Raw genomic sequence first — 26,526 nt, 5'->3', positions numbered from 1 at the left:
GATCAATCCCCATCAATGTAACGTCAAGTCACACCAAGATCTGTGCCAGAACAAAGAATTTAACACACAACTCCCCAGTTCCACATCAATGGTTCAGGCTCCTTTCAAATCACACGCACACCAGGGACTCAAACCTGGACCGACAAACCCGGCACACTGTTGTAATGCAGGGTTTGTGCAGAGCTATACTGATTATTGACAGGGAGCAGCCCACAGCGTCACACCATTCAGCGCCATGGTGAGAGCTGGAGAGCAAAGGAAAACCATGACAGGTGCTGACAAAGACTGCTCTGAGATAGCTGATGCTCATGAGCAGTGGTGAAAAGGAGGAGAAAGCGGCCCCTGCTTTTCAATGCCAGATAAGAGCAGCAGTGAGAATGCCATTGCTCACAGGATCCGAAGGGGGCAAGCACATTCCTGCCCAAATGGTGCAGCTGGCCCATTACATCCTCTGTCCCAACCTGAGTGTACATTAGGGTCTACAGCTGGCTTATAACGAAAATCTGAAGTCATCAGGGCTGTTCTGGCTTCAGTTCTTGTTAAAGATGTTGAACATCAGCCCAGGTTTGGTCAAAAGGTTACACAGGTTTTCAAATCATTCCAGCTTGCAGTGACCAAAGGTTGATTTAGGGTTTGCTGTCAGAGTGTATTCACATTTACAGTTCTACAAGCTGCCATAAAAAGCCAGGTGAAGATCAGAGTTTCTGCCGATTTGAGATACAAACGAGGTACAAAACCATGTGGATTGGAAAAAGGATACTCACTCACTCTGGGATCATCACAACTCTAAGGACAAAGGACTGATAAATAATCAGCTTTTGATATACCTTCAGGAACACGGTCTTCTCTTTCTCCTACCAGCTTTTAATGAGTTTGAAGAGTGAAACTTACTTTTACTCTGTCTCTCCTGCTTAAATCAAAGACCAAAGCTTAACATGGCTGAATTTGTAGCAAAAACAGATTCCAGGGTGAAGGTTTATATTCCAGACTTTATAGTATTCACAATTGTCCAGGTCTAGGAGACCAGTGCTGAGTGTCAAAGGACACTCATTCTAGAAAAGTCTGCCACTAGACATTAATAGAGCCATCTAAACGCTCATTCACATTCCCCATTAATTGTATGAAGGATCTTGTTACTTCAAGATCTTTACTGTTCTGTAAAGAACTTACAGTTTTATGGTTATCATCCTAATCACCACTGCTAGAAATCATTCTGCTTCCTTAAGACAAGCGCAGGGCAAGGATGATACCTTTGTACAGACACATACTATAAACAAACTTGAACTACTCGCATAGCAAGGAGAATCGTTTATTTCCTGTGTAGCTAATAAGCTGCTGTCTTGCTGTGAGTGCTAATATTAAGACAAAAAGCAAGAATCTTCAAGTTTACGTTATATTAAACATAAACCAATACCCATCCTCTGCATCCCACCCAGACAGTCTAGATGCAGTAGAAATAACTGCTTATTTATGTTTCCACAAGGACTAGCAAGTACACAGCAGAAGGACAGCGTTCAAGGCATCTTTGGCAGATCACACCGGGAGATGTGTTTAGCAGGTAATACAACTGGAGAATGCTTGAAAAGCCACTGTTTGCTTAATCACTTGAGGAAGTTTGAAAAGATCAAATAAGCCAACTTTAGGAATAGCTTGTTCCCCTTATTTAATAGGCTATAATATTTTACAGTGTAAAGCCCTGCAGCAATACAACTAACTGCAGCATTTGGAGCCATCACTACGCAAGTACTATGAGCCATATGGATTTAACAACTCCCACCACCAGTAAAGAGAAAACCAGAATCTTTGTTACTTAAGCACAAGCCTCTACCATTGAAGCTAAAAGACACTGGCTGACAACAGCAATAGTTTTGTATCTATCGCCCAAATTGGCCACTGGAGAAGAACTAATTAACCAAGACACTTCACAATTTCCGTCAGTGTCTCAACAGTACCACAGCAGTTTCTACAGCTTGTGCTGTAGAAAACACTTTCTATGAGAACAAGACCTGACACCTTCAACAGAAACCTCTAGCGCTTGATCTAGGGAGCCACATTTGGCATAGTCACTAGCGACAAGAAGTAGTCTAATTGAAGTCCACCTGCCATGAATGTTCCTCAAGGTTTTTAAAACGAAGGACCACAAAGAAATCAGTATAGGCCCCTACACTTTCCACAGTGGATACACACCAAAGACTTCTTTAGCATTACTGCTACAAAAGTCATCATTTACAAACAAACTAAACATCAAATTCCAAATCCTCACTGGGTTTGTTTTCTTCTCTTTTATGCTTGTGTAACAAGGAGTGTATTTCATTTACAGGAAAAGAAAAAAATGCAGGAATTTCTTCAACCATCTCTTAATATCTCTACAACCAGGCAAGGACTAGGACATCTTCTAGTCCCATATATCTATAATCCTTCTGACTTTGTTAGAATTGCTGCCCAAATTAATTTAAGCCACTGCTTTGGTCAATCCTGCACACCACTATTCATTACTGTAATGCTCTTCTATTGGATCTGCCTGCAGTAGAGGCATCAGCCATCCATGGCATTGCAAGGCTTAATGAACAGCAAATAAAAGTCACAAGCATTATTAGTTTTTGTGTTATTCATTTGATGGTATTAGCAACCAGAAAACCGCAAATGTTACAAGAATTTTCCTGTGAAGAAAGAACACATGTAAGATGTGGTTGCATCTGTAGTATGACCCTGATGTTGCCTTTCTTATATGCTGCACCCATTGCTACGCATCTTGAAACATCTGTGCCTTTCCAGTGACTGATTATCCAGAGACACGCAACAGTGCTCAGTATCTATAAGAGGCCGGGGACTGAACCCTGAGTTTATTACAGAAAAGAGCTGGAGTAAGCTGCCTGCCAGAAATTCAAACTCTAGCCAACAAGTCCCTCCAGGCTCATTTGGAAAGGTCTTGTAACCTCATTGCCGTATGCCTGCTGGGCTCAAAATGAAATGCAAACTTGCATGTTACTTGTGGATTTGGATGCATTATCCAAGGAGGAGACAAATCAGGAGCCCGAGCAAGAAGCATATGTTACGAGTCCAGAATAAAATTTATCAGTCTTTAATGAACTTCATGACAGTGGATTTTCATAGAGCCATTCCTTAATGTCTTTCCTGCTTTGGTGGTTGAGGGACCTAGTACGACCTGTTTAAATGGTGATGTTTCACTCTCTTACACATTTTGATGGAGTCTTTTATTAAATGTTGTTCAAAAACTAGCTCACAGTAGATAGAATCATAGCCAATTTCTTCAGAAAGTTTACCAGCAAGTCTTTCCCAGCCTTCATTTATTTTGGAACTGTAAAGTTGCTAAAGACCTATCCAACAAGTGTTCTTTTCGCTGCAGTGAAAATCAGGATATCTTGCAATGCTACACTAGTTTAGGAACTGATTAAATGTTTCCTCCTCTTTGTAATCACATGCATGTAGTCATTAGAATGACTTTATACCTACTTCTTGTCCAGATTTGAAAAAGATGAGTTAAGCCCTTAATGACTGCTAATTATGTTATTTTTAGAAAAGCTCATTTGGGCTGATGCTATTTTCAGTTGCGTATATAACATATACCTACTAACTACTCTAGCTAGTAGTCAAAGTTAACCGATCTAATTATTTAACAGTATGACATATTCAAATCCCATCAACTACAAAAGGCATATTCCTTTCCCAGCCAAATGCTTTCCTTTACAGATGCAACACACCCCTTACAATATCTAAGATCGTGGGGCTCAGATGTGCAACACCAGTTAGGACTAGCTCTCACATGAATTAAGCAGTAACAAGGCTGAAGTTACTGTAAATGCTGAAACTTGACCTCTCTGTGTATGACAATCTCATACACAGGCAGGCACCCCTATTCATAAACATTTTAACTGTTGTGTGTCAGGCAGTCTCATGGATGCATTAGTACTAAACATTACACCTGGTCAGAGTATTTGTAGCACCAGACTCCAGGATGGCATTTCTTCTCCTGAGCTTAGAGCAGAGCTTCATTCTACCATCTTCCACAAACTCCATTCCCTCCCCTGGGATCCTGCTACCTTCAGAGTCTCCTTCCATTTTGTGCACTTGATTATTCCTGCCTCTGCGACTGTCCTTGACAATCTCACTTTATGGATTTCTGCCCAAGTCTACAATTTAATCAAGATTTGACTGCATTTTAATCCTAGTCTACCAGGTATTCCCAGTACTGCTCAGCCTCTATCACACAGAGATCTGATTAGAGGGCGCTCTCCATTCCTTACATTAACTTTGAAATGAAATAGCAAGCCATACTGGACTGAGAACAGTCCCTGGTACAAGTCCATTTGACACCTCTGCCCAAACTGACACAATCTGAACCCTTACTAGTTAGAGCACAGGATTTCTTTTGAGTGAACTGTGTATTTCGAAGTTGCTCCATCTAATGAACATTCCTGCAGCTTCCCGAATGGAGCTGTACTAACTTTGCTGCCTTTATCCTGCTAACTAGCTCACAGAGACATGACACGATGTTGGAATGACACGCATTGAACATGCTTTTGCCTAGCACCTCTCCGTGTTAAACTGAAATTCAACTCCACTAGAAATTATTATTTGGAGGAACACTTTTGGTTCCCCTTTTAATAACAAGGAATTGAATAAGAATAAAGTCTAGGATTCAGCAACACGGGAATTTGATGCCTACCTCTTGCTTTCACCTTGAAGTCTTCTACAAAACACAAAGCCAGTCTCAAGCTTCTCTGGCAAATCCTCCTCTGTTCCTACTCCTGGGCTTGCAATACCAATTCCACCTGCATCCCAACTCCTTGCAATCCCATTTCCACATGGCAAAGCATCCCAGAATAGTTGTAATGGTTGTACTGGAGATTTAGGTCCCCAGTAAATCTCTTCTGCCTGAAGAAAGCTTTTGTGTGGATGAGGCTTAGCCTGCTTAGGTACTGCACTTGCATGAGCTCTTCATTATGTTGATGTTTTTGAGCAGGCCGCAACTGGAATTAGTTATCACAGAAAACACAAATGTTATTGTACCAACTGCATTAACTCATTTAATGAAAAACCTACATTAAAAAAAAAAAAAAGAGGCAAGAGTCCCTAAGGTGGAAACAGAAAGATCTCCACCTGCCTCACCCCAAAGTTTGGCTCCGGTTCAGCTTGCTACCAACTGCACTACTCCCTATATACTCTATGGCCTTCTTCAGCCTTTCCCCTTTGCCTTGCAACACCTTATACCCTTCTTACCACTTACACATGCAAACAGCTTGCACTGTCAACAGCTTTAAAACTGTTAGAAAACTCTTTGCAAAAAGAGTAAATTGGCCTGTCCATCTGCCGTCTGTGGAAAGCTGGCAATGAAGTCTCCCGTCTAAAGGAATTTCCTTTACTCTCATGTCTTTAAACCTCAGCAGTACGAGATATTCCTCCATCACTCATGCAAAGTGACAACTCATTATTAGAACAGCTCTGCACAGGAATCTTAGAACTCATGTGGTGCAAAGTATGTTCTCGTCTCTCCTCCAGTATGTGACAAGACAGAAATAAGAGATGGCAGCAGGACTCTGAAGCCAGAGTCACACCTAGAGGTGAAGATTATATCTAGGAATGAAAACCAGGAATGATCCCACTCACATCTCCCTTATTCTCACCAACATTCATATCTGTGCAAGTCTCCACTGCTAGGGCCAGATATTGAGGATAATTAAAAGTAAATAAATTACTGCACTCATCAGAAAAGAGATGGCACTCTGCACATCAGGCATTACTTGGCCGCTCAAGTATTCTCCTGGAAGAAATTCAACAAGTTCTTCCTCAACGAACCATTCCATTCAACACTGTTTGACAGCAACATTAAGTCCACACATTTCATAACCAAGCCCTTTAAAAGCAATGGGGAGGGAGCTGTAATTTCTTAAGTGTTATGCTCAAAAATTAAATGCAAAACAGCTTGTTAAATGTGCAATAGCCTTGCAAATTCAGTGAAGGAAAGAAGATAGTCCTTTTCATTGCCACCCCTTCCAACTGTAGGCACTTCATATTAAAGGCCTAAGCCTCATTTCTTATTCCTGATTTAAAAAAAAAAAATTAAATAAGTTATTGCAGCAGCAAGGAAGCTTAGATACAGTTTTAGCAGATGGTTTTAATTCTTATTCCATTGTTATCTATAATTCACTTGAAAGGCATCAAAATGAACAGTGGACACCAATTAGGAACTATTCGTCTCATTTAGCACTTCCATATGTGACTGGCAGTGTGGTGTGCACTCCAGAAACTGCTAACTTTTGTTTTAAACACAACCCCACCCTTCCTTCACCACCTCTGACAGGAATTTCTGCAGAAAAGAGAAATAGGGTGGATTTTTTCAGGAGAATGTTTTTCATTATTTTGGTACTAACTACATTTGCAGGACTGACAGCATAAGGTGTCACATCCTCCTTTCAACACAGGAGGACACTACACTGGCAGCAGCTGCATGAACTTTGCAGCACGCTCTGCGTTCAGTCCAAAGTCCTTATCCTGGCCAGAATTGATGGCTTAGCTAAGTCCTCCAACCTTCTGGCTATTTCCACGTGACTCTTAATAATAGCAACAATCTGGTCTGTTTACACAAATTGCTTCCTCAAGGTCATCCCTCCTCTATTCTTCATAGACCAGCAACATCAACTCAACCCATAAAGGTTAGGAAGGCAGGTGGCAAAAACTAGCAGCCATCAGAAGATGTCTCCAGATTTGGATACTGGAAATCAAAGGAGCCAGCCTTCTCACACAGCCCAACCACCTGTGAAAGCAGCAAATACGCCACGTGGGATATCTCCCCAAGTTATGAGCACCTACCTTAGCTATCTCATTATTATACACTTTTCAGACTTCTCCAAAAGGGCAGGAATACATTTTGCACAACTCATGTTAGGACAGCCTCTGTGGACAGGTTTTCAGGGAGATCATCCTGCAATCTGTGGCTTACCAAAATAAATATTTAAAAGAAAAAGTGTCATGACCATCTTGTCCATTCACTGCCCTCTGAGCTGACGATTGTCCACCTCAGGATTAGAGTTTAGCATGGACTAGCGATAGTTATTCCAGCTCCCTGCAGTAAAAGCAGAATTGCTTTTATGTCAGAAGCATTTCTAAACCTGATGAAAGCAAGACAATCCCTATATTTCTTAGGTAATCCTTCTGTTGCAAGATTTCACCACAGTTTGTGAAGTTTGACAAGGCCAAATATATTTAAAAAAAAAAAAACAAACTGAAAAACCCCAAAACAAACCTGAACTCGAAGAAGAAAGAGGAGGAGGAGGAGGAGGAGGAGGGGGGGGGGGGGGGGAGGGAAGGAGGAAGAATAAAGAAGTCAGCTGTCCTTTGAAATCCCCTCCAATTCCTAAGCAGATTTAGAAGTTCACAATGTAGATTTATTATCCCGGAGACTGTAATAATGCAAGTCTTACATATGGGGAAAACACAACTCCCTTCTAATGGCCTCAAGCAAATAAAAGGTTCACCGTTGTGAGGATGGATGGGAAATAAGTGATAATTTTTGGGGAAGACAGAAGCTCTGAAGGAAACATCTACATGAGAAAGCAGCAAGTTAAAAGCATAGGGTTGAAAGAGCCAGTAAGGATTATGAAAGGAAGACAACACTGTCAAGAGGTTGTATGGGCTCTTCAGAACCCACACCTCAAATTCTATTCCCAAGTAATTCAAGAGCTCACCTGGGTGCAAAAGTTTCAATATCTAACAAATCAACCACCAGAGATGTGTCTAAGAATGCTTATACAAGTCTAATACAAAATACTTCTTAAAGGCTCTCAGCTCCACCATCCCCGAATCTTTGGTCAAGAGAAAGAGATATGCAGTGCCCGATTTCCATGCTTCTACTCTCCTGGCTGATCAAGTTGATCCCATCAGGAAGTCCTAACCTGTTAAAAAACACACTAGCACCACAAATGAATAAGAATTGGCAGCATTTGCCATTCAGTAACCAGCTACTGGAGTCAAAGGTCTACCTTTTCCACTCTCCCTCAAGCTTTCTTTACAGGCTCACAGCAGAGTTCGCAAAGAGCACTGTGTCCCCTTGGCTGACCTCCTTACCAGCAGTGTCCTGAAAATTTTGCTCATCTACTCCTGTGATCAACACATTATAACTCCCTAATGAAAGCAATTTCTTTCTGTGGACATTTTCCTAGTTGTTTATCTGCTTTGCTGAGTGCTTCAAGATTACTATCCTTTATGTTCTTTACAGGATCACAAGTACTCAAAGTAGGATTCAATGAAACTAGCATCGCCAATGGCGGCTCCAATCACCGATTGACAATATTTTTGACAACAGTTGCCTCTAATGTAGCCCAGCTTGTCAGCACTTACTTGCTCTGTCACTGAAGCAGATAAAAAGAACCTCAAGAGGCTCCCAGCTTCAAGGCAGAACCAACCCCTGCCATCTCTAACAGGCAAAAATGAAGACCCTGCCCAATTTCATAGACCATCTAATTCTAGTAATTCATCATTTTTGGTCTTTCCAGCAAATCCAGGATCACGATTGCGACTCTACTTGTTTTCATACACTAAAGACAGTTGCATGGAAGATGAAGGTGAAACTTCTTTAGGAAGCAGCAACACTGGCAGAGACATGGCAGAGCCATGCCTTGCCACTGGCACCCGTTCTGTGTAATGGCAGAACCTGCTTTACTACAGCAGTAGGGGTTCAGAAGCTCAAGTCAACCACCCAGGACCTCCTTCTCAACTCTAACCTCCTCCTGCTGCACCCCACCACTTCCCAGAAAACACGCCTATCAATTAGTTATTCCAGCACCTACAGACAGGCAGAAGTTGTTAAAGAAGCCCACATGCTTGTCTCCTTTGACAGCAGTTGGCAGAATCGTGCCAGCATGGCGAGAATGATCCAGGCAGAGTAGATGCGCACAGAGCCTCACAGCCTGGTCCTGTGTGAGCCCTACCCAAGGTAAAGTTATGTTCACTCCTGATTAGAAATAAAGCAATTTGGAAAGCCATTAACTATAAATAGGTGGGTCTGTCACTTGTGAGTTAAGAAACACACAGCTAAGTGAAACAGAAAGCGTCCAATACATTTGGGAAACTAAACAAATAGCTTATCAAAATAAAAAAGATTCTCTACGTACCACAGTAATTTGATGGGAGCGAAAAAGATTGGGACAATGTAACAGTACGGCATGCAGCTTTTCTAATTATGTTTAGATAATATCTGCAGATATTTAGCACTCGGAATATTTTGACATCAGGTGCTGAATGAAATTCTCTCTGTTCAGATTAAAAATGTCCAAAAAAAATGAAACTACTCAGATGCTGGAATGCAGCATCAAAATCTTTGGAAATCTGACAGGGTTTGGTTTTTTGTTTGTTTGGGTTTTTGATTTTTTTTTTTGTTACTGTGTATTGAAAGAAAAGATGAACATTTAGAAATTGTTCAAGTAGTCACACAGCACTGATGCCAAGAAAGCGCTCTCAGCAGGCTGCACATTCTTCCAACAGTGACCACACACTCCAGGAACTCCTCAGAAAATTTGATCAAGGATGACACAGATGTTATGCCTGAAGCCAGAGGTTGCCAAATGGTCAGCATGGTGATGGCAGTGGATAGGAATTGGGTGACACGTTGTAGAGTAGTTTGGGAAACTTCTGGTGGACCTTCTGCCTTATGTTGAAGAGGCCACCCAAAACACAAGCAGAAGGAGGTATAACATATGGAGGAGCTGGAGGCATATGCTATGGAAGAAAATACCAGGGTAGATACCATCCAACACCCGTGTACTATAGGTACACAAACATCATTACTCAGAAAGCTGCTTTCATACATCAGCAATCCCATCACGGGTGATCAACATGTTCTGATGTTTTTTCATGAAATACTTTTGAAGGTAAGTTTACAGAGTTAGTTACCACATTTTACTACCTACTTAGTAATTGCTTTACTAACTAGATAATTATTAGGAAATTCAGGTTGCACTTAATAGTCTATAACATGTATTCACATAATTCACTTATCGTATCTAATAAACATTAAACTTTGGAATGAGAAGATATTTTTAGAAGCAAGTTTGCTATGTGGAACCAAACGTTGGACTTCGAAACAAAGGTCTCAAAATGAGAGCAAAGTCACATTTCACTAAAGGAATTACTGAGCCAGTCTCTAGTAGATAACTACATACGTGCAAGGATCTGTGCTAGATCCAAACTTGAAAGGAAGGTATCTCAGTCTGCCACACATTCGCAGCATAGAACCGCCCTGCTAACCAGAGAGGACCGCGACAACCACCTCTGGGAGAATTTCACTGTTCAAATGGAAGCTTTTACTTTGATTATGACAGGAGTTGGACTCTCCTGAAGTGGGAAAACTTCACCGTACTAGGATTTAGCAGCAATAGGAACAGATAGTGCAATGCCTCTCTTGACTCCCACTGCCTTCTCTTACATTTTCTCAGTTTCTAAGGACAAGATAAAAAATCCTCAGTGGCAGCAAAGAGCTCTGTATGTGATACACAGACTTAACTCCCCTTACTTCCAAATGGTGGCTATGAGGAAGAGGGAGAAACAAGAAAGAACTAAAGTACTTGACAAAAGGAAAAAACTCACACAAGCTCAACTCCTGAAGAGAACTACTGTGATATGGGAAATGTTACTCCACAATCTTCAGTGTATTTTCACATAGATTGACAGTTCTATGTTTAATGGTTCACAGGGGAGCAAACCCAAGACTTGGAGAAGTGAGGTCCCATCAACACCACTTTGAATACCCTTCCTTCTAGAGCACTTTAATGGGCTTTCAAACTTTCAGGTCTCTAGTTTTGATGTTCATTCTCATGGCCTCATCAAATTTTGTATCATAATTGCATTTGTTAGTTTAAGATTTTCCTGGCAATGTTGTTCTGCATCTCTCCTCCTGAGACCAAGAAACTTTGTGAACCAGCAGTAAAAAAGGAGAGGGTCTTTGCGCTCTATCATACCAAGAGGAAAGTCCTTATTTTCTTATGCTGCTTTGAAAATAGTAAACACATGGGAATCTAAGAGGTTTGAAAAATATCAGGATGACAAGATGCAAACAATAGTTATTAAAAGTAGATAAAAATATTCCAAGAACTGAAATAAAGAAATGGGGGGGGGGGAGAAGGGAAGTTCTTAAATTAAACCATTACTTGAACAAGGCTGCTCAAATTTTCTATCCTACTTGTATTCTTATGGAAAGGGGAAAAAAAAGTAAGCTTGGAATCACATTGGCATCACTTTAGAGGTGCCAAGGTTACTCTTGAAGCTGCTTCTTGCCCAAACAGCTAAGCTGTCTATCATCAATCTGCTTCTGGGGTAAATAGGATACTGGCTACTGTCCCAAATTCAAGCAATACAAACAAACAAGAAAGAAATCTATGTTAGATTTGTAAAGTGAAATAAGACCTTGCCTAGCTGGAGAGCTCTAGGGCAGCGCTGAGCCCCTGAACTTGCTAGGGACACTTTTCCTCTCCCAAGAGATTGCACTTGCCTTTGAACTTTCAGCCATATAGAAAAAAGGCTGAGTTGAAATGTCAGCATCATCTTGGATTCAAATCAATCAGCTTGATGCATGATTGCAATAGCTAAACCACTTCACCTCTGCACTGCCCTCGTCCATATGTTCTTTATATCAGCAGTCAGCAGACTGGGTGGCTCAGTGGATTCATTTCCTGTCCTAGGCTTGGGCTCCAGTTTAAACAAAACAAAAAAACCCTGAAACTGGAAAATAAAAATCAGCATCTACTGACAGTTAAATTCACCAGACTTGTTTGCATCAAGTCTCTTTCTCCATTCAAGAAAGTTGCAAGAAACCCTTTGGGAAGGCTTGGTACAACTGGTGATTTTTAACTATCTACTCAACTAGCTGGTCACAGTTCTACAAAAACAATAAAGGAATTAGAGACCTTTCAAATGTTGACATACCTTTGCATGAGGGGAAAGCAATGAAGGGAAGGGGGGGGAGAGCCCCAAGCAGTGTCGACTTAAAGGAAACAGACTGGAAGCAGCCATCCCCACCTCAGTAAATTAATAGCCCACTGAGTAGCAAAATCTGCACCCGCTTCCAGAGCTGGTCTTCCTCCAGATGCTGCTGCTCTTTATCAGCTACAATGCAAGAGTTAAATTCCCAAGATAATTTAAGTCTAAACAATGTGCAGCCTTCAGCATTAATGTAGGTGCCTGCCAGCTGGTGACAGTTAAGTGGTTACTTTCTCAAGCTAAACTTATTAGCTGAGGATCAAGACACTCTGTAATAATCGAATTGCATTTAACAGCTTGCTCTATCAGAGCACAGTATGTTACTGCGGAAGGGGAGTTTTCTCATTGAAAGTGTGAGACAAGACTGGCTTACAACAAGCCAGTCTCATCAGGAGTCTGTCATACTTTGGGGCTAGACATCCACGCTGAACTGTATCCTTTGCAAAAGAAAAGTTGACCTGCCATTTGGGAGATAACAAGAAAGTATGCATGTTGGAAATAGCTGCACTGCAGCCTTTGAATGATTTCAAGTTCTTTGACTTGGTTTCCTTGGTTCACCCTCCCACCATCCTATCTTCCCTCATAAAACGCTAAAAGAAATAAATTAAAAAAGGGCAAGGAAGGCCTCATAAAAAGACAGCTAGTAAAAATAATCCATCCTCCAGACAGGCTACAGTGGCTCCCCCAAAGACACTGTTCCAGAACAGCACAAAAAAGGAGCTAGTGTCAACCCTGCTCACTGGGGATTAAAGAAAGAATCAATAGATAGGATCTCTCAAGCCTCAAGATGCAAAAAACACCATCAGTCTGAAGAAGGGACCGCACAGCCGTGCTCATGCACATACAACTCCCAAAACTCCTCTGTATGCTTGATCAATCCATTATCTCCTGACTTAGCCTGCCCTACTCATGAAAACGCAACCTTATTATTCCAGGGCCCATTGGGAAACAAAACTTTTTACTTCAGTCTCTGGAAACAGGAGACATCTTGAAGTGGAAGCTCAGCGCCATTGTAGTTGCTATCCTGCTGACACATTGTGCTGGTTTTGGCTGGGACAGAGTTAATTTTCTCCACAGTAGCTAGTATGGGACTACGTTTTGGATTTGTGCTGAAAACAGTGTTGATAACACAGGGATGTTTTCATTACTGCTGAGCAGTGCTGACACACAGTCAAGGCCTTTTCTGCTTCTCCCCCCACCCTACCAGTGAGCAGGCTGGGGGTGCACGGCCTGGGACAGCTGATCCCAACTGACCAAAGGGGTATCCCACACCATATAATGTCATGCTCAGCATATAAAGCTGGGGGAAGAAGGAGGAAAGGAGGGGACATTCAGAGTGATGGCATTTTATCTTCCCAAGTCACCGTTACGCGTGATGGAGCCCTGCTTTCCTGGGGATGGCTGAACACCTGCCTGCCCATGGGAAGGAGAGAATGAATTCCTTGGTTTGCTTTGCTTGCACGCACAGCTTTTGCTTTACCTATTAAACTGTCTTTATCTCAACCCACGAGTTTTGTCACTTTTACCCTTCTGATTCTCTCCCCCTTCCCACTGGGGGGGGAGTGAGCGAGCGGCTGTGTAGGGCTTAGTTGCCCGCTGGGGTTAAACCACGACACACATGGAGAACAATAGTGACTGTCAGAGAATTAGAGCAATTGCAACATAACAAGAAGGCAAGTTAAAAATAGTGCAGGTCCAATCTGCCTTCAATCATACCTACCTCACATCAACATCAAAAGCACCAGCTGCACATACAAATGAAATGAAATATTGAGGAGAAATCTAGCTAATAAAAAAAAGATGAAAGTGTTTTGAGGTTCTACCCTGCTAATTTGCTGTAGCTTCATAACTGCATTGTTTTTGTTTTGTTTCAGTTTAGTTTTCTTTTGTCTGCTGTTTCCAGGAGGGACCCACACAGATGTAAGCATCCTACCCTCTCAGAGGAACCAAATTTGTAGTAGGAGAGAGTGCAGAAAGGAAAGAGTACAAAAGACTTTACATCAGGTGCCAAAAAGCCCTAAAAAACTCTTTTCAGCCTCTTTTACTTACAATTTCAAGTGACACTAACATTAAGAATTAACATAAGGAGAAAGTAATACTTCAATTTTAAAATTGATGCCTCTGGACAGCTTGAGGTGCTGTGCATACCACTAGCATCAATACTGCTGCTAGAAATTAAGTGGCACAACCCTGCTGTACTAGAAAGGGGTCTTTTTTTTTTTTATTTTCCTCCTTCTTTCAAGGATATGGGACTGTCGGTAGCACCAGATGTTTTAGGGAAGAAAAAAGGTAAAAAGAATCTCACACATGAAAGTGAGGGCTTGCTACTGGCTTTCTGCTCACACTCTGCAGACAGTATCCAAGCCCAAAAGAACAGTTCCACCTTGAAAACTGACCGCATAAAATTGTCACCTCGTTCCACAGACCTGCTCCTGCGAGATCGCTGCTGACTTTCTCAAACAAGCTTACGCTGGCTTTTTATTTCCACTTAACTCTGCTGAGACAGATCTGGCACTGTGGGAGGGAGCTGGATTCTCTCCTTTACACCAGCAGCACCACTAAGCTGTAATTACTCACACCTGTCCAAACCTACAGGCACAAATGGGCTGCACACATGGGCTTCTTGGGTCCCAGGTCAGATCCTCGGCCAGGCTGAGCTGCAGCTACTTTGGAAATAACGATTCTGCTACAGTCCTTAGCATCCCTCTCCCCTGCAGCGACAGGTAAAAATCCAAGCTGCACAGAGCAGCTTCTCTTTCCCAGGCTCACTTCTTTTAGCAGCATGCTAAAATGCAAAGCTCTCTCCTGCAGACTGCAATTTAGGGTACCTTTGTCACTTTTAAAGACTTTTCTTGAGCTTCTGGGAAGCTATTGTTTCCTCAGCAGCCTGAAGCGAGCTGCTGTCTGCAACCGTCATTCTTTGTGACTGTAACAAGACAACTTCTAGTTACAGATTTGCCCGAATTGCGTGGTTAGCACCAAGATATCACAGCAGAAAGAAAACGAGGTACAGCTACAAACAGCAGTCTTAGATGTTGGGCACCCCCAATGACCCTTCACCAGCTAGCAGAGGCAGGCTGTGTTGACCTGATGCAAATGAACAGAAAACTCAAGGCTTAGTTTGTCTCCCATTCATAAGCCATGAACACTCATGACACAGGTGCAGCAGATGCCTTAGTGCCTAAACCTGAAACTCAATGGAGAAGCAGGACTTGTGTCAAAGCTCCAGAAGCAACAGTTAAAGCAGAAAACATTAGGACGGAAAATGCAAAACATGCCCTTTTTGTCCATCATTATGAGAAAGGGAGAAGACTTTCTTCCAGCTCTGGAAAGAGCCCTGTGTTTTCCTCTGTCTGAAAGATCAGATACCAAACCCAGAACTGTGTTTTCACATGCACTGTGCAACCTGAATGTTGCACCAATAAGTCAGGGGGCAGGTGGGAAGGGGAACCAGAGGTGCCTAATTTAATTCAAAGCTCTCTGGGAACACATATTATTTGTGTCCAGACCTTACAGGCATAACTCCTACAAGCAGCCATCCAGGGGCCAGTTTTCAGCAGCTACAGCAACTGATGGTGATGACAGTAGGATGTAGAGAAGATAACACAATGACATGGAGAAAGTGCATTTCCTGAAGGACTGTGCAATGGGGACACCAAGCATGAGCACATCTATAAACAAGTCATCCCTGAGTACCCATTTCTTCATTTCTTCCCCCTCCCTGTTCAGGCTTCTTTGCAGGCATTCAGTATGGTCTGTTTTCCAAGACCACCTTTTAGAGCTTGTGTGTGAGCATTCAGATAATGATGGGGAGTGAAGAGGATAGGTGATCTGTTCCTGTGTTTGATAGGCGTAGAGCAAATTAAGTAACAAAACCCAACTCAACCCAGCCAGTCCATCCACACATCCCCTTGCTGCTCTAAGGACAGATGCATTGCCGGATAACTTACCCTCTTCACAGTTGCTCCCCGTGAAGCCAGGACAGCACCTCCACTCCAGCGTGGTCACAGTTCGGTAGGACATTTTGTACGTGGGCCTGATGAGAGTCCTGTAACTAACACAAACAAGGAGTCAGTAGAATGCACTTACCTACTCAAGGGCAGTGTTGCTACTAATTCATAGCACATCTTCCTGCCTGCATATATCCCCAGAGCACCCAGCCACCCCCAGCTGCAGAAAAAGGAGACACACAAAATAACAGAGCAAGGGTTTATCACAGTGTGGATCTGATTCGACAACCCTTATTTTTCTCCTTAAGCCCTCATACTCTTCTGTTTCTTCCCCACACCTCTCCCCCAAATAACACCAGTATGCTTTGTGGAGGTCTCATCACTACGAAGTTGTTGCAAGTAGCAAAGATGATGACTTGTTTCCTTCACTCTACCTCCACATGGACTTCTCTGACATTGAACAAAGGCTGGCATTAGCCTTTCCTCACTCAGTACTAATACAGTTTCCAAAACATTACTCCCTACAAAAATTGCATATATCTCTCGGGTGTCTTCCCTTCTCCCACCCACACCACTGGGGTGTATCAAGACATCAGCGTGACAAAGATCATCATGACATAACACTACATCAGTGATTTGCATGGAGCCTTTTTTACAGCTAGCTGACCTGTGCCTCAGTTTTCCCCATCTGAAATAGGGTTACACTCTTCCTCACTACAGCTGAGGTTCTGCAGGACACATTTTTTAGCTCTGTGTACAGCACACAGCACCCCCAGGGTCTCAATTAAAGCATAAGTACTGCCATGCCCCACTGGAAACTAGAGGGCTACCGGCAGACACAAGCAGACCTGTGCAAGGCACCAGTGATTCTGAAGTCAATGCAAAAAGGACAGTTGCATAAATGCCAGCTTTTCTTTTAAAACAGCGGCCCTTCAAAGCTGGCAAATCAGAGTTTTCCCAGTATACAGCCAGACAAGTCACTGCTGCAATTCATGAAGCTAAAAGCAAACACAGAAGTAAATCTACAAGCTCCCCTCGAAATTCCTACCCTTGTTTAACAGCCAAAGGAATTTGGCATGCACAGGGAGAGGCTGAAGCTTTGGGATTACAGTGTTGCAGGCTGCAGCTTTATTCTTCTCTCTCAAGGCCAGGCAGACACAAGCCCCGAGCACCCGGGTCTCCTCAGGGGAAAAGCCTCCTCCCGCAGTGCTGAGAGCCGCCAGGAGACGGAGCGCTGCCCCAGCCTGCTCTGCCTGCAGCACTACCCCACGCTCAGCTGGGCACAAGGCCAAAATGGAACTAGAAATTGCATGAATCTCATCCAAAACTCCTCCAAGGGGTAGCAGGCACAGGTGTACATCCAGGACGGCACTGCAGTGACATTGGTAGTTACTCTGAAGAGCAGTAACTAAGGCTTGCCAGGAGGGGCTGCCCATGTATGTCTTGGAAAGAAGGCAGCAGCTCAGTCGTAGTTAACACAGTCGTTGGGAAACTAATTTCTCAGTAAGCTGTTGCTGATTATTTATGCCAGCTGCCAAACACAGAAACCAACTTCTCCTATAGCCACCAGAGAGGAGGGCTGCACAAGCTTCCTCCTGAGCACGGCGCTGCCTGCACTTGGAACGGCATCGCCCAGTGATGGGAGAGCAACTGTCTCCCGAGAACATTACGTTCTCACCCTCTGAGTTGCCAAAAAGCACGCCAGTTACTGCTAATACCGACAACTGTGATCCAGGCACTTGTCTAATACGGGCTGGACAGAGCCAGCTCGTCCCACCTAGTTCTTTGCGCTTCTGCATCCAATGGTATTCAGGAGTTTGCAGTCATGAGTGAGTTTGAGGACTTGGCACCACGTTGATGTAGGTTGACCTTCAGCACTTTTTCACAGAGAGACCTAAGGCATGAAGACTTTAAGTGTCTTGCTGAGGGTCTCTCAGAACAGCTCTGGCAAAGTTCAGGAACCAAACCCAAGTCTCCCAACTCCCAGTCCTGGCGTTGGACTCGAGACATCTTTCCACACGTAAGCCCCGAACCATCAGTCAGAAGTTCATGACTTCGTCACTAACACCACAGCTGGATTTGACCTTGAGATGAAAGTCTCCAGCCCTGTTACCAGTGTCCGGAGCCAGCTAGTCTCCAACCACACCGTGATTTTAAAACCATGTTTCTGCCAACACCAAGATGTTAAAGCTCTCTCAAACTTCATTATGAAGTGTGGAGAGTGGCTTGAGCCAGACTGGAATCTTGGCAGCAGTTCTGTGTCGGGGAAGTAGCTGTAGTTTAATCCTCAAACGAGCGAGGACTTCTCAGGGCATGACAAACGTGGAGCTCAGCTGTCACAGCCTACCACCCACCCTGAATTTCCTGGAAGAGTCCTGACATTTGCAGCTCTGTTCAGCATCGTGCAGTCAGGCATGCAAAGTGGTCCCAGCTTGCTAGCTCCGATTTGCTCTAAAGTTGCTCTGTTCTTCATAGCATCGTTTTTCCTCAATCATGTGACACGGCACCAGGGTCTGTTGTTACATATATCATCACTTCACATCACGCAGATTTCTGACTGCTATTCCAGGAGGGGAGCAAAGAAAATTCCTCTAGCAAAGCATCACCACTGTCTGATACCTCAAGTGTTGCAATTGAAGGAGAGGAAAAAACATGGAAAAAGGAGAGGAAAAAAGATACCTGTTAAAGATCAGAAACCTCAGAATGAAAACGTGTGGAAAACGCAACAGGCAGAAAAAAGGATTGGTAGTAGAATAGGGAAGCCTTTCCCTTGGATGTCACCCAAGCCACAACCACTGGCATAGAAATCTGCAAAACCACAGTAAGAGAAGAGGTTAGAACAAGCCACAACCTGCACCCCTTTGCTTCCCAGACAGCCAAAGGATGTGCTCAGCATACACAGTCCCCTTCAGCAGAAGCCTTCCAAGCACTTCACAGAAAAGCAAGTTACCAGGACCTGCCACTCTACTGCAAGAGATAGGCGTCATCTACCAACATGTTTGCTGAGGCTCACAGCAAGGTCCCAGGGAGTGGGGCAACACTGAGGGAAGAACCCAGAAAACTCAACTAGCAGCCACTCCTGTTACTAGATCAGATCAAACACCTGGCTGTCCTTGGAGGCTGCCTGCTCAGTGTCAGACAAGCTACAGGAGCTCATCTGCAGGCAGTCATCATTTGGGAAACAGAGTCTCTTGCTTGTGTCTCTCTAAGTGACCGCCCAGGAAGTGGTAATTTGGGGAGGGAGCACAAGATGACTGATTAACTGATTTGGGAGTATGAAGCTAGAAATACTGGAGAGGTCAGGACACATCGAGGGATGGCAGCCAACAAGTCTCACGCCTCAGCACACAAGGATATGTTCCCCTTGCTCTCAAGGAAGTGTCACTGAACACAACAGCCAGACATGACACAAGATTTTTTTTCATTCTTGGATCAGAGCCTCAAAAATCAGGTCAAAGAGAAAGACGTGATCTGTGCCATGACCCAAGCAGGACAGCCTGTCACACACAGGAAATTCCTTCTCCCTTTGTGGGCTTCCTCTGCCCTTTGACACTTACAAAGCTGTTTGTACACAAAGACCACATGAGAGGTAAGGCGTGAAACTCATTTCCACCTCACCAGAGATGGTTTTGTTAGTGTGATTCATTCAGCCATTGCAGTTTGTGCCCGAGGAGACCTTGATGACCATCAGAGGCTTCTATTAATTTTTATTCAAGTTCCAGGTTGAAAGTTTCAACATCGCTTACAGGTGGGTTTCAGGATAACAAGAGGAATGAACTTGCCTTTTTGACTGGCAAAGAATCTGGAAACCAAGGAATCCGAGCTTTCTTTTACCTACTATTCTCATGGCAATGAAGTCACATATCAACCCAGTAGGTCCAACCCTGTACATATAACTGGCATATTGTCTTTCAAACAGGGAGAATCCATCTTCACTATAACAAGTGCTACCTCTGCATTAAAAGAGGATCAGAACAAAGCTCGTGGTAGTTCCTCTAATTTTTGGTACCCATGGCCTGATTTACAGACATGCCAAAAATCTAAAGTTCCCCACAGAGAATCAGGGTGTTCTGAAATCAGATTTTAGATACATCAGGTTAAGTAGCCAAATCTTGAAGTACTTGGCTGCCTTGGAAAGAAGGCAGGTTGGAAAGAGCTGGGCAAGTATTAACATAGAAAAGAATATCCTATGGGTGTACTCAGAGAGTCCGTTTCGCTATCAAGAACATATTTGGTTCCCAACACCACCATCCCCACTCCAGCCTACAAACAAAGCTGTTTGTACACAAAGACCACATGAGAGGTAAGGCGTGAAACTCATTTCCACCTCACCAGAGATGGTTTTGTTAGTGTGATTCATTCAGCCATTGCAGTTTGTGCCCGAGGAGACCTTGATGACCCTGTTTTATTAAACATGGCAGAGCCCATCACTCTGTAACTCAGCCCTGTGCTTTTTTTTTTTTTTTTCCCTCCTGCAGCCCCAGCTCTTCCAGCTTCCCTAGCACAAAGGCTGTTCCCCAGGGAAGAACATAACCAGAGGAGTTTCAAATATGCTCCTGCAGACACTGGACAAAAAACAAAACCTGCAGCTGCAGGAGTGTTGGAGGCCATTGTACATGTCTCCTGCCTTTACCAAAGGGGAGGAAGAAGACTCTGTTTAACTCTGAGCATGTCTGGTTTGCACAACTTATCAAGAGTCTAAAACCCAGAAAACAGAAGCTTATACACCTCCCATCCCAAGTTGTACAAGGGCAGTACTTCACAGTCTCTCAGGCCCAAGAAAGACAAAGGACACAGAGACAGATGTTTCTATGCCACCAGAGTAATCATCAGCTCCCATCTTTATTAACAGTTAGATGTCAGTGCTATTGCAGAGCAGCACTGCACTTCCCTACCAGGAAGGGGGAAGAGTGCCCAGACAGCATGTCTTGACAAGATCAAAAGGCCTTCAATTAGCAGCCTGAGGACACCTGTGCCTGTGCACAATCTACAAAGCAGATGGCCCTCCACTTGTGCCCAGCCAGCCGCACACAGCCATCCACACTGTTCCCAAACCTGAGAACACGTCTTTGTGCTACAGCTCTAATCCCTTACACACCCAGAGCCTCTATCTATCCTGTTTGCAGGAGCCCTGTTCATCCTACATTTATATCCCGTGTGTGCATGGGAGAGCAGCATCTTCTTTCAAACATATGAGTCTACATCTTTGAGAGAAATAAGGGAATTACACATGATCTCTTATGTGTTTAACAGGACTTCAAATAGCAATCCTAACGCACTGGAATAAGCTCTGGGATTTATTATTCAACTGACTGGAAAGAGAGAAGGATTTCCCCGTGGCATTACTACTTCTGAAACTGAGGAGAAACATCAGCTAGAGGCCAATCTCTTGGGTGACAGATCCCCAACTTCTCCTACTGACCCTGTAGCAATAGGGCCATCAAAAGCAGAGAAGACCAAAATAGATGAGCCTGCAGAATTCCTTCTTTGTTATTCTGCAAACTAGCTTGTAAAATCCCTCCGGGAGCAGAAATGTGTTCAGTTTAAATCAAAACAACAAAAAAGAAAACCCAACATTCAAAAACACCAAACAGCAAGCATGATCCATGCAAGATGTGTAGCCTGCTTACATTAAAAATGTCATCAAAAGCACATAGCATTTGTGATAAGCCAAACCAGCTAGAATACTGGAAGGAAAAAAAAGAAAAACCCATGCAATGACTGGCAGTTGGAAAGGGCATTACAGTCCAGATTTGCTGTGTTGCAAGAAGGCTCTCCCCTTCCATCTCTCCCACCTTTGAGTGATGTTTGAAGCTGACAGATGAGTAATTTCATGTTTGGGGTTTCAATGGTTCTTGCTAAAGTATGGAGACCAGGTAAACCCATCCCTGTACAAGCCAGCTATGGGTTTCCACAGGAATCTTCATATTCTCTGAAGCCAGAAAGTGCTGCAGAGACAGAATGCTCCAAGGCTAGAGTGAAATAGCTACGTGACCACTGAGTACAGCAAAAAAATAGCAGGATAAAAATTCACAACCTTGCTGGGAACATTCATTTTTCTAGGATGAAACATGTAGGAGAGGAGTCAGAATATCCTGCCACAATCTGAAGCAGCATGCTTCCAGAGATGAGATAGGGATTTTCACAGCAACAACAGTTTGAAGCAGAAAATGCTTGTCTTCTGAAGACTGTAACAGTGTATGATCTGCCAGGCTGTTCATCACATTCATTTACATCCTGAGATACTGTTTTACTGACCACAACAGTCATACACAAATACTCTAAACAAAATTAGGCTTATTTTGGCCAGTTAGGGTATAGCAAGAAGTTGTCCTATTCTCAAAATCATAAAACACAGTAAGACAAAAGAATTACTGTTCTCATCTTATAGGTGAGGTGGCATCACTTGACCAAAGGCACAGGAAGTCACAAAAGCTCCAGCAACTGAATGCAGGTCTCAAATCCTTGCCTGGCCTATGAGACCACCCTTCTCTAAGCCTCGAGGAACGTAGTGTCCTAAGCATGATAGGATTGTGCATTAGCCTGCAGCTGCTGCAGCAAAATGATTGCTCAGAAGGGTTACAATTCAGATGCCTGGGTTTACCGGGAGCTGAGTGCAGCCATCCAGGCAGCAGACATACAGAGATTAGGTTGCCATTGAAACACCAAGCTAGAGACTTTATCCCTTCCTTCAGACAGATAAATGGCATGTGATTTTTATAAGTACACTAGGAGCTTCAGCCAGACTGCTGGAAAGTTGCCCGTTCACTTCGTAGCGTGACAAAGCAAAGGCAATATCCTATGGCACGCAGAAGCTGAAGCCTTCACTACACAAGTGGAGAGAGTTCAAGAATAGATCTGCTGAGGGAAAGTCTCCAGCCAAGACTGCTCCAGAGCAACTCAGCACCCAAGCTAAATAAAGAGTCTAGGGTGGAGGGCAAGAACAGAGCGGCTCATCCCATCCCAGCCAAGATGACGACACTCCTGCAAAAGAAGTACAGCTGCCAGCTTCCCAAGAGCAAGTGAACAGACAGCAAGGACATCACACAACTGAAGCTGCTAGGCTGGGGATCTCACAGATACTCCTCTGTCAAAGGCTTGACCCTGAGCTGCAGTTTGTGCAATAAGGGAAAGAAACATAACACGAATGAATGGGAGACGGGAAACAGATTAAATCCTTGTCTGGCCACACTGATGTCTGCTTGTGAGCAGAGTCTCTCTAACAGAGAGCCCCTCTCAGCTGTCACCACGAGGTTGAGAGATGCCTTTTTTTTGGCTGGTGTCCCTTTTGCTAGTGAGCAGCCCGATAACGGGTGCTGGCAGAACGAAAGCTCTCCGAGATACGGCTGATTCCCTGTAAACAAGGAGATGAAAACAGTTTGATTCAAGTCGCAGCTGGGAGAAATACTATAAAGCCAAAATAATGCCAATGGCTTACTGACATTTGGTATTGCTTACAGTCAAGAGTAACACCGTATGAATCTGGCTGTGGCCCCCCCTTCAAGCTCAGGCACCAGAAATCTCACTAGAGAAGAATAAGACCTGGCCTGAATAAGTAAGCCTGACGTCACCAGAAGCTAGACTTCCAGAAAACCTGAAGAGACAGAGGTGCTGGTACAGAGAAGGTAAGGAGGAAACAGAAACAACGTTGTTTGGTGGGAATGAAGCATTGGCCCTGTGAAGCATTCTTGCTGGACCTGTCATGTAGAGCAGATACAGTCAAGCAGGCAATCATTAAGGACTGTAGACAAAATAGAGAAGCTCCTTCATACTACAGGAACACACTCAAGGGCTGGTGACCTAGAGAAGGCGTTCAGTGACACAAGAGATTCTTTGCTTCCCCTTCCATGAAGCTAACATAAGCCCTCTCCTGTGTTTTGTGAAGTGTTGGGACAGGACACTATCAGATTCAATACTAGTCACACTGCTTTTCCCTGTTGAAGGCATCTGCTGAAGATATCTTTACTTAGGATGTCCCCCTGAGAGATGAATACCTTGACCTCGCAAGGTATCAGGGCTTGAAGCATTTCTGGGCTTCAATCCTGCAGTAGCAGGATTAGATGAAACATGGGTAGAGGTGTCCTTCGCTGTTAGCGAGAGCCATGGTGACAAAACGGCAATCCCAGGGGCTCATGTTCTACCATGCCACATTCATCATCCTCTTTTGGGGAGAAGTTAGTTTGAAACACAAAAAAAGGTAACATTTACCCTAACCACAGAGCAGTTGCCTTTGCCCTGCACCACAGACAGCGTGCTCATCACAAGAAGAAACAGATTCCCAAGAAAACCAGGACAGCTCCCAGGCAGACAGCAGTGTCACCCAAAGCTTTCAGACATGCTAAGATAACTTTTGGGGTTTGGGTTGGGATTTTTTGTTTTCAAAAAGTAGGTACAGAATCAGTCTCAAACCACTAGTTAGGGGAAGGGTGGGGGAAGGAAATAAAAGAGTAGGGCGCCTGAGTTGAGTTTTCTGCTCTGTTCATCTTCTGTAGAAATTTTCAGAGACCTGTTGAAGGAAGTTGTGCAGCACAGTGGCTGGTATAAGCTTACAAGTCCCTTCAAAGCCAGTTTCTTAGCAGAAAAATAAGGAAAACAAGTATAACTTGCAAGGAACTGCACTAGCAAGTGCAGTGCTGAATATAAGAGGGACTCAACTGCCCTGTGACATTCAGGACTGTCTGTCTCATTGCTATCCTTGGGAGTTTTCATCTGAAAACAGGAGATGGGATTCACCTGAATTAGGAGAGAGAATGGCGTTTCCTAAAGAGACAATATTCATTTTGGTGAAAGAGGGGGAAAAAAACCATAATTTTTAAGAAAAATTTAAAACCTCGGCTTGACTCCGAGACAAAAGAAAGCCCGTTACTCACACATCCCTAGGTGCTGGCAACGTAACATTGATAGGCTGCCGCGTAGGCCCAGGAAATAAGACCTCAACCATACAACATGACTCAGGGTTACCAAATGTTACCCACAGTAGTTAGATGTCACAAGATCCATCATTTTCAGCGTCTGTTTTGCATTCTGTTATCAGAAGTCAGATGCACTGCCAAAAACAAGCAACCACTTATAAAAGGTGTCTGGGGTAGGGATAACTTATCCAACAACCCACTCAACTCTCAGGATCTCAGTGGCTTCAACTTCATTGCTACTTGTTCTTGGGGGTCTCCCTTTTGTACAGTGGCAGTACAGGAAACAATCAGGAACCAGCACATGCCGCTCCTGCTTTACCTTTGTTGCTAACTGGGCGGGCGCCAGGATTTGTCAGCAGCTTTCTGGAGGTCCTTGGGAAAAAGAGGTCCAGGGTCTTTCTCTACATCATGCAAGAAAGTCATATGATGCATGATTAGAGGACAGACAGCATAGTCATTTCTTTGGAAGGGTGCCATTCACTTTGCTTGCATTTCCTCCCACTTGCAAAGCGAACAGAGCATTAGTGTCCTCCCATTCTCTTCTGGTAGGTTTCTTCATGGTGATTGTCTTCCAGAAATGTAGCTCCTGTCTGCTGAGCTTTCACCACCTGAGATCTTAAATATCAATAGCCCCAGCTTCTTTCCACGATATTTTCACATAGAAAGAAAAATTGAGATGTTTGCTGCCATTCTGCATTGTCTCCAAACAATTGGACTTGTCAGACAAATGAACCAAACTACATTTGAAACTGAAAATGTTCCATGAATAACAATGTCACAACAGCACACACTACTCCTAAAGTCTCTGGGTTAACAATGTAAGAATCAATGTATATGAGTAACTGCAGGAGCCCACAAAAAGGATTTTTACCGGTAACATGATCAATTGTTTGGTTCTTATGAAACTACAGTTATGTTAACAAGGAAAAATAAGCAAGATTTTGGCAAGTTTAAGAGACAAGGTGAAAGCTCACAAGTTTCTAACGACAATTATGTGTGTAAGAAGTCTGGGAAATTAAAAAGTTTCAACAGAAGTTTGGCCATGACAGTGTAAAATATTAAGTGTTTCAACCACAGTCTTGCATAAAACAAGACCAAAGAGACACCAAAGCAGATATATTACAAGTGAAAAAACTTAAGACTGACCAGTGGCCAAGTAGAAACTGGAGAACCAACTGTGGTAACTGCCACATGGAAAATGTGAATTCCAGATGAAGAGTTGCAAGAACAGATTGGGAAGGTGGATCTCTGGGTTTTTAAGTGGGTATTTCAACGGTATTCTGGCTAGGTTATCAACTACAAGAGGACCTCAATCAGTGCCCTGTGAGTGAATTAGTAACAATAGCAATAAAATGACTAAGCTTTGTGAGCTAAATTATGGGCTTGTCTACATGGGAAATTGTTATAGAAGCTAGGTGTAAATTTAGAGCATAATGGCTTTTTTGCACCAATTCCCAGATGGGTGGGTAACACTATTTTGCTCTGAGAATGTCTTTCAGAGAAGGCAAAGCTCAACAATACAGACACTTTGCATACTGAAAGATGGTAGCCGGGGGATAGCTATTTCACACTTCTTTTTTTCTTCTTACATGTAGGTGGGTCCCAAGACCATAAATAGTTGAAAGGGAAAGCAAGCTAACAGCAGACTCAGGGCAAGTTTTTGGCAAGTCAGT

At 43.5% G+C, this 26,526-nt stretch overlaps 1 protein-coding gene across 1 annotated transcript in view; it reads right to left on the bottom strand.

Moving 5' to 3' along the window:
• Nucleotides 1-26,526, bottom strand: part of COL26A1 (collagen, type XXVI, alpha 1) — a 180,100-nt gene that overhangs the window by 127,605 nt on the left and 25,969 nt on the right. Inside the window, exon 3 of the mRNA XM_009319292.1 lies at nucleotides 15,942-16,045. Coding sequence (XP_009317567.1) covers nucleotides 15,942-16,045 — 104 coding nt within the window. The remainder of the gene's footprint in view (nucleotides 1-15,941; nucleotides 16,046-26,526) is intronic.

This window comes from Pygoscelis adeliae, unplaced genomic scaffold (assembly GCF_000699105.1).
Source record: "Pygoscelis adeliae isolate BGI_AS28 unplaced genomic scaffold, ASM69910v1 Scaffold282, whole genome shotgun sequence".
In the NCBI taxonomy this organism is placed as follows: Eukaryota; Metazoa; Chordata; class Aves; order Sphenisciformes; family Spheniscidae; genus Pygoscelis; species Pygoscelis adeliae.
The sequence above is the reverse complement of the archived record's forward strand: the minus strand, read 5'-3'. Positions and strand labels throughout refer to the sequence as shown.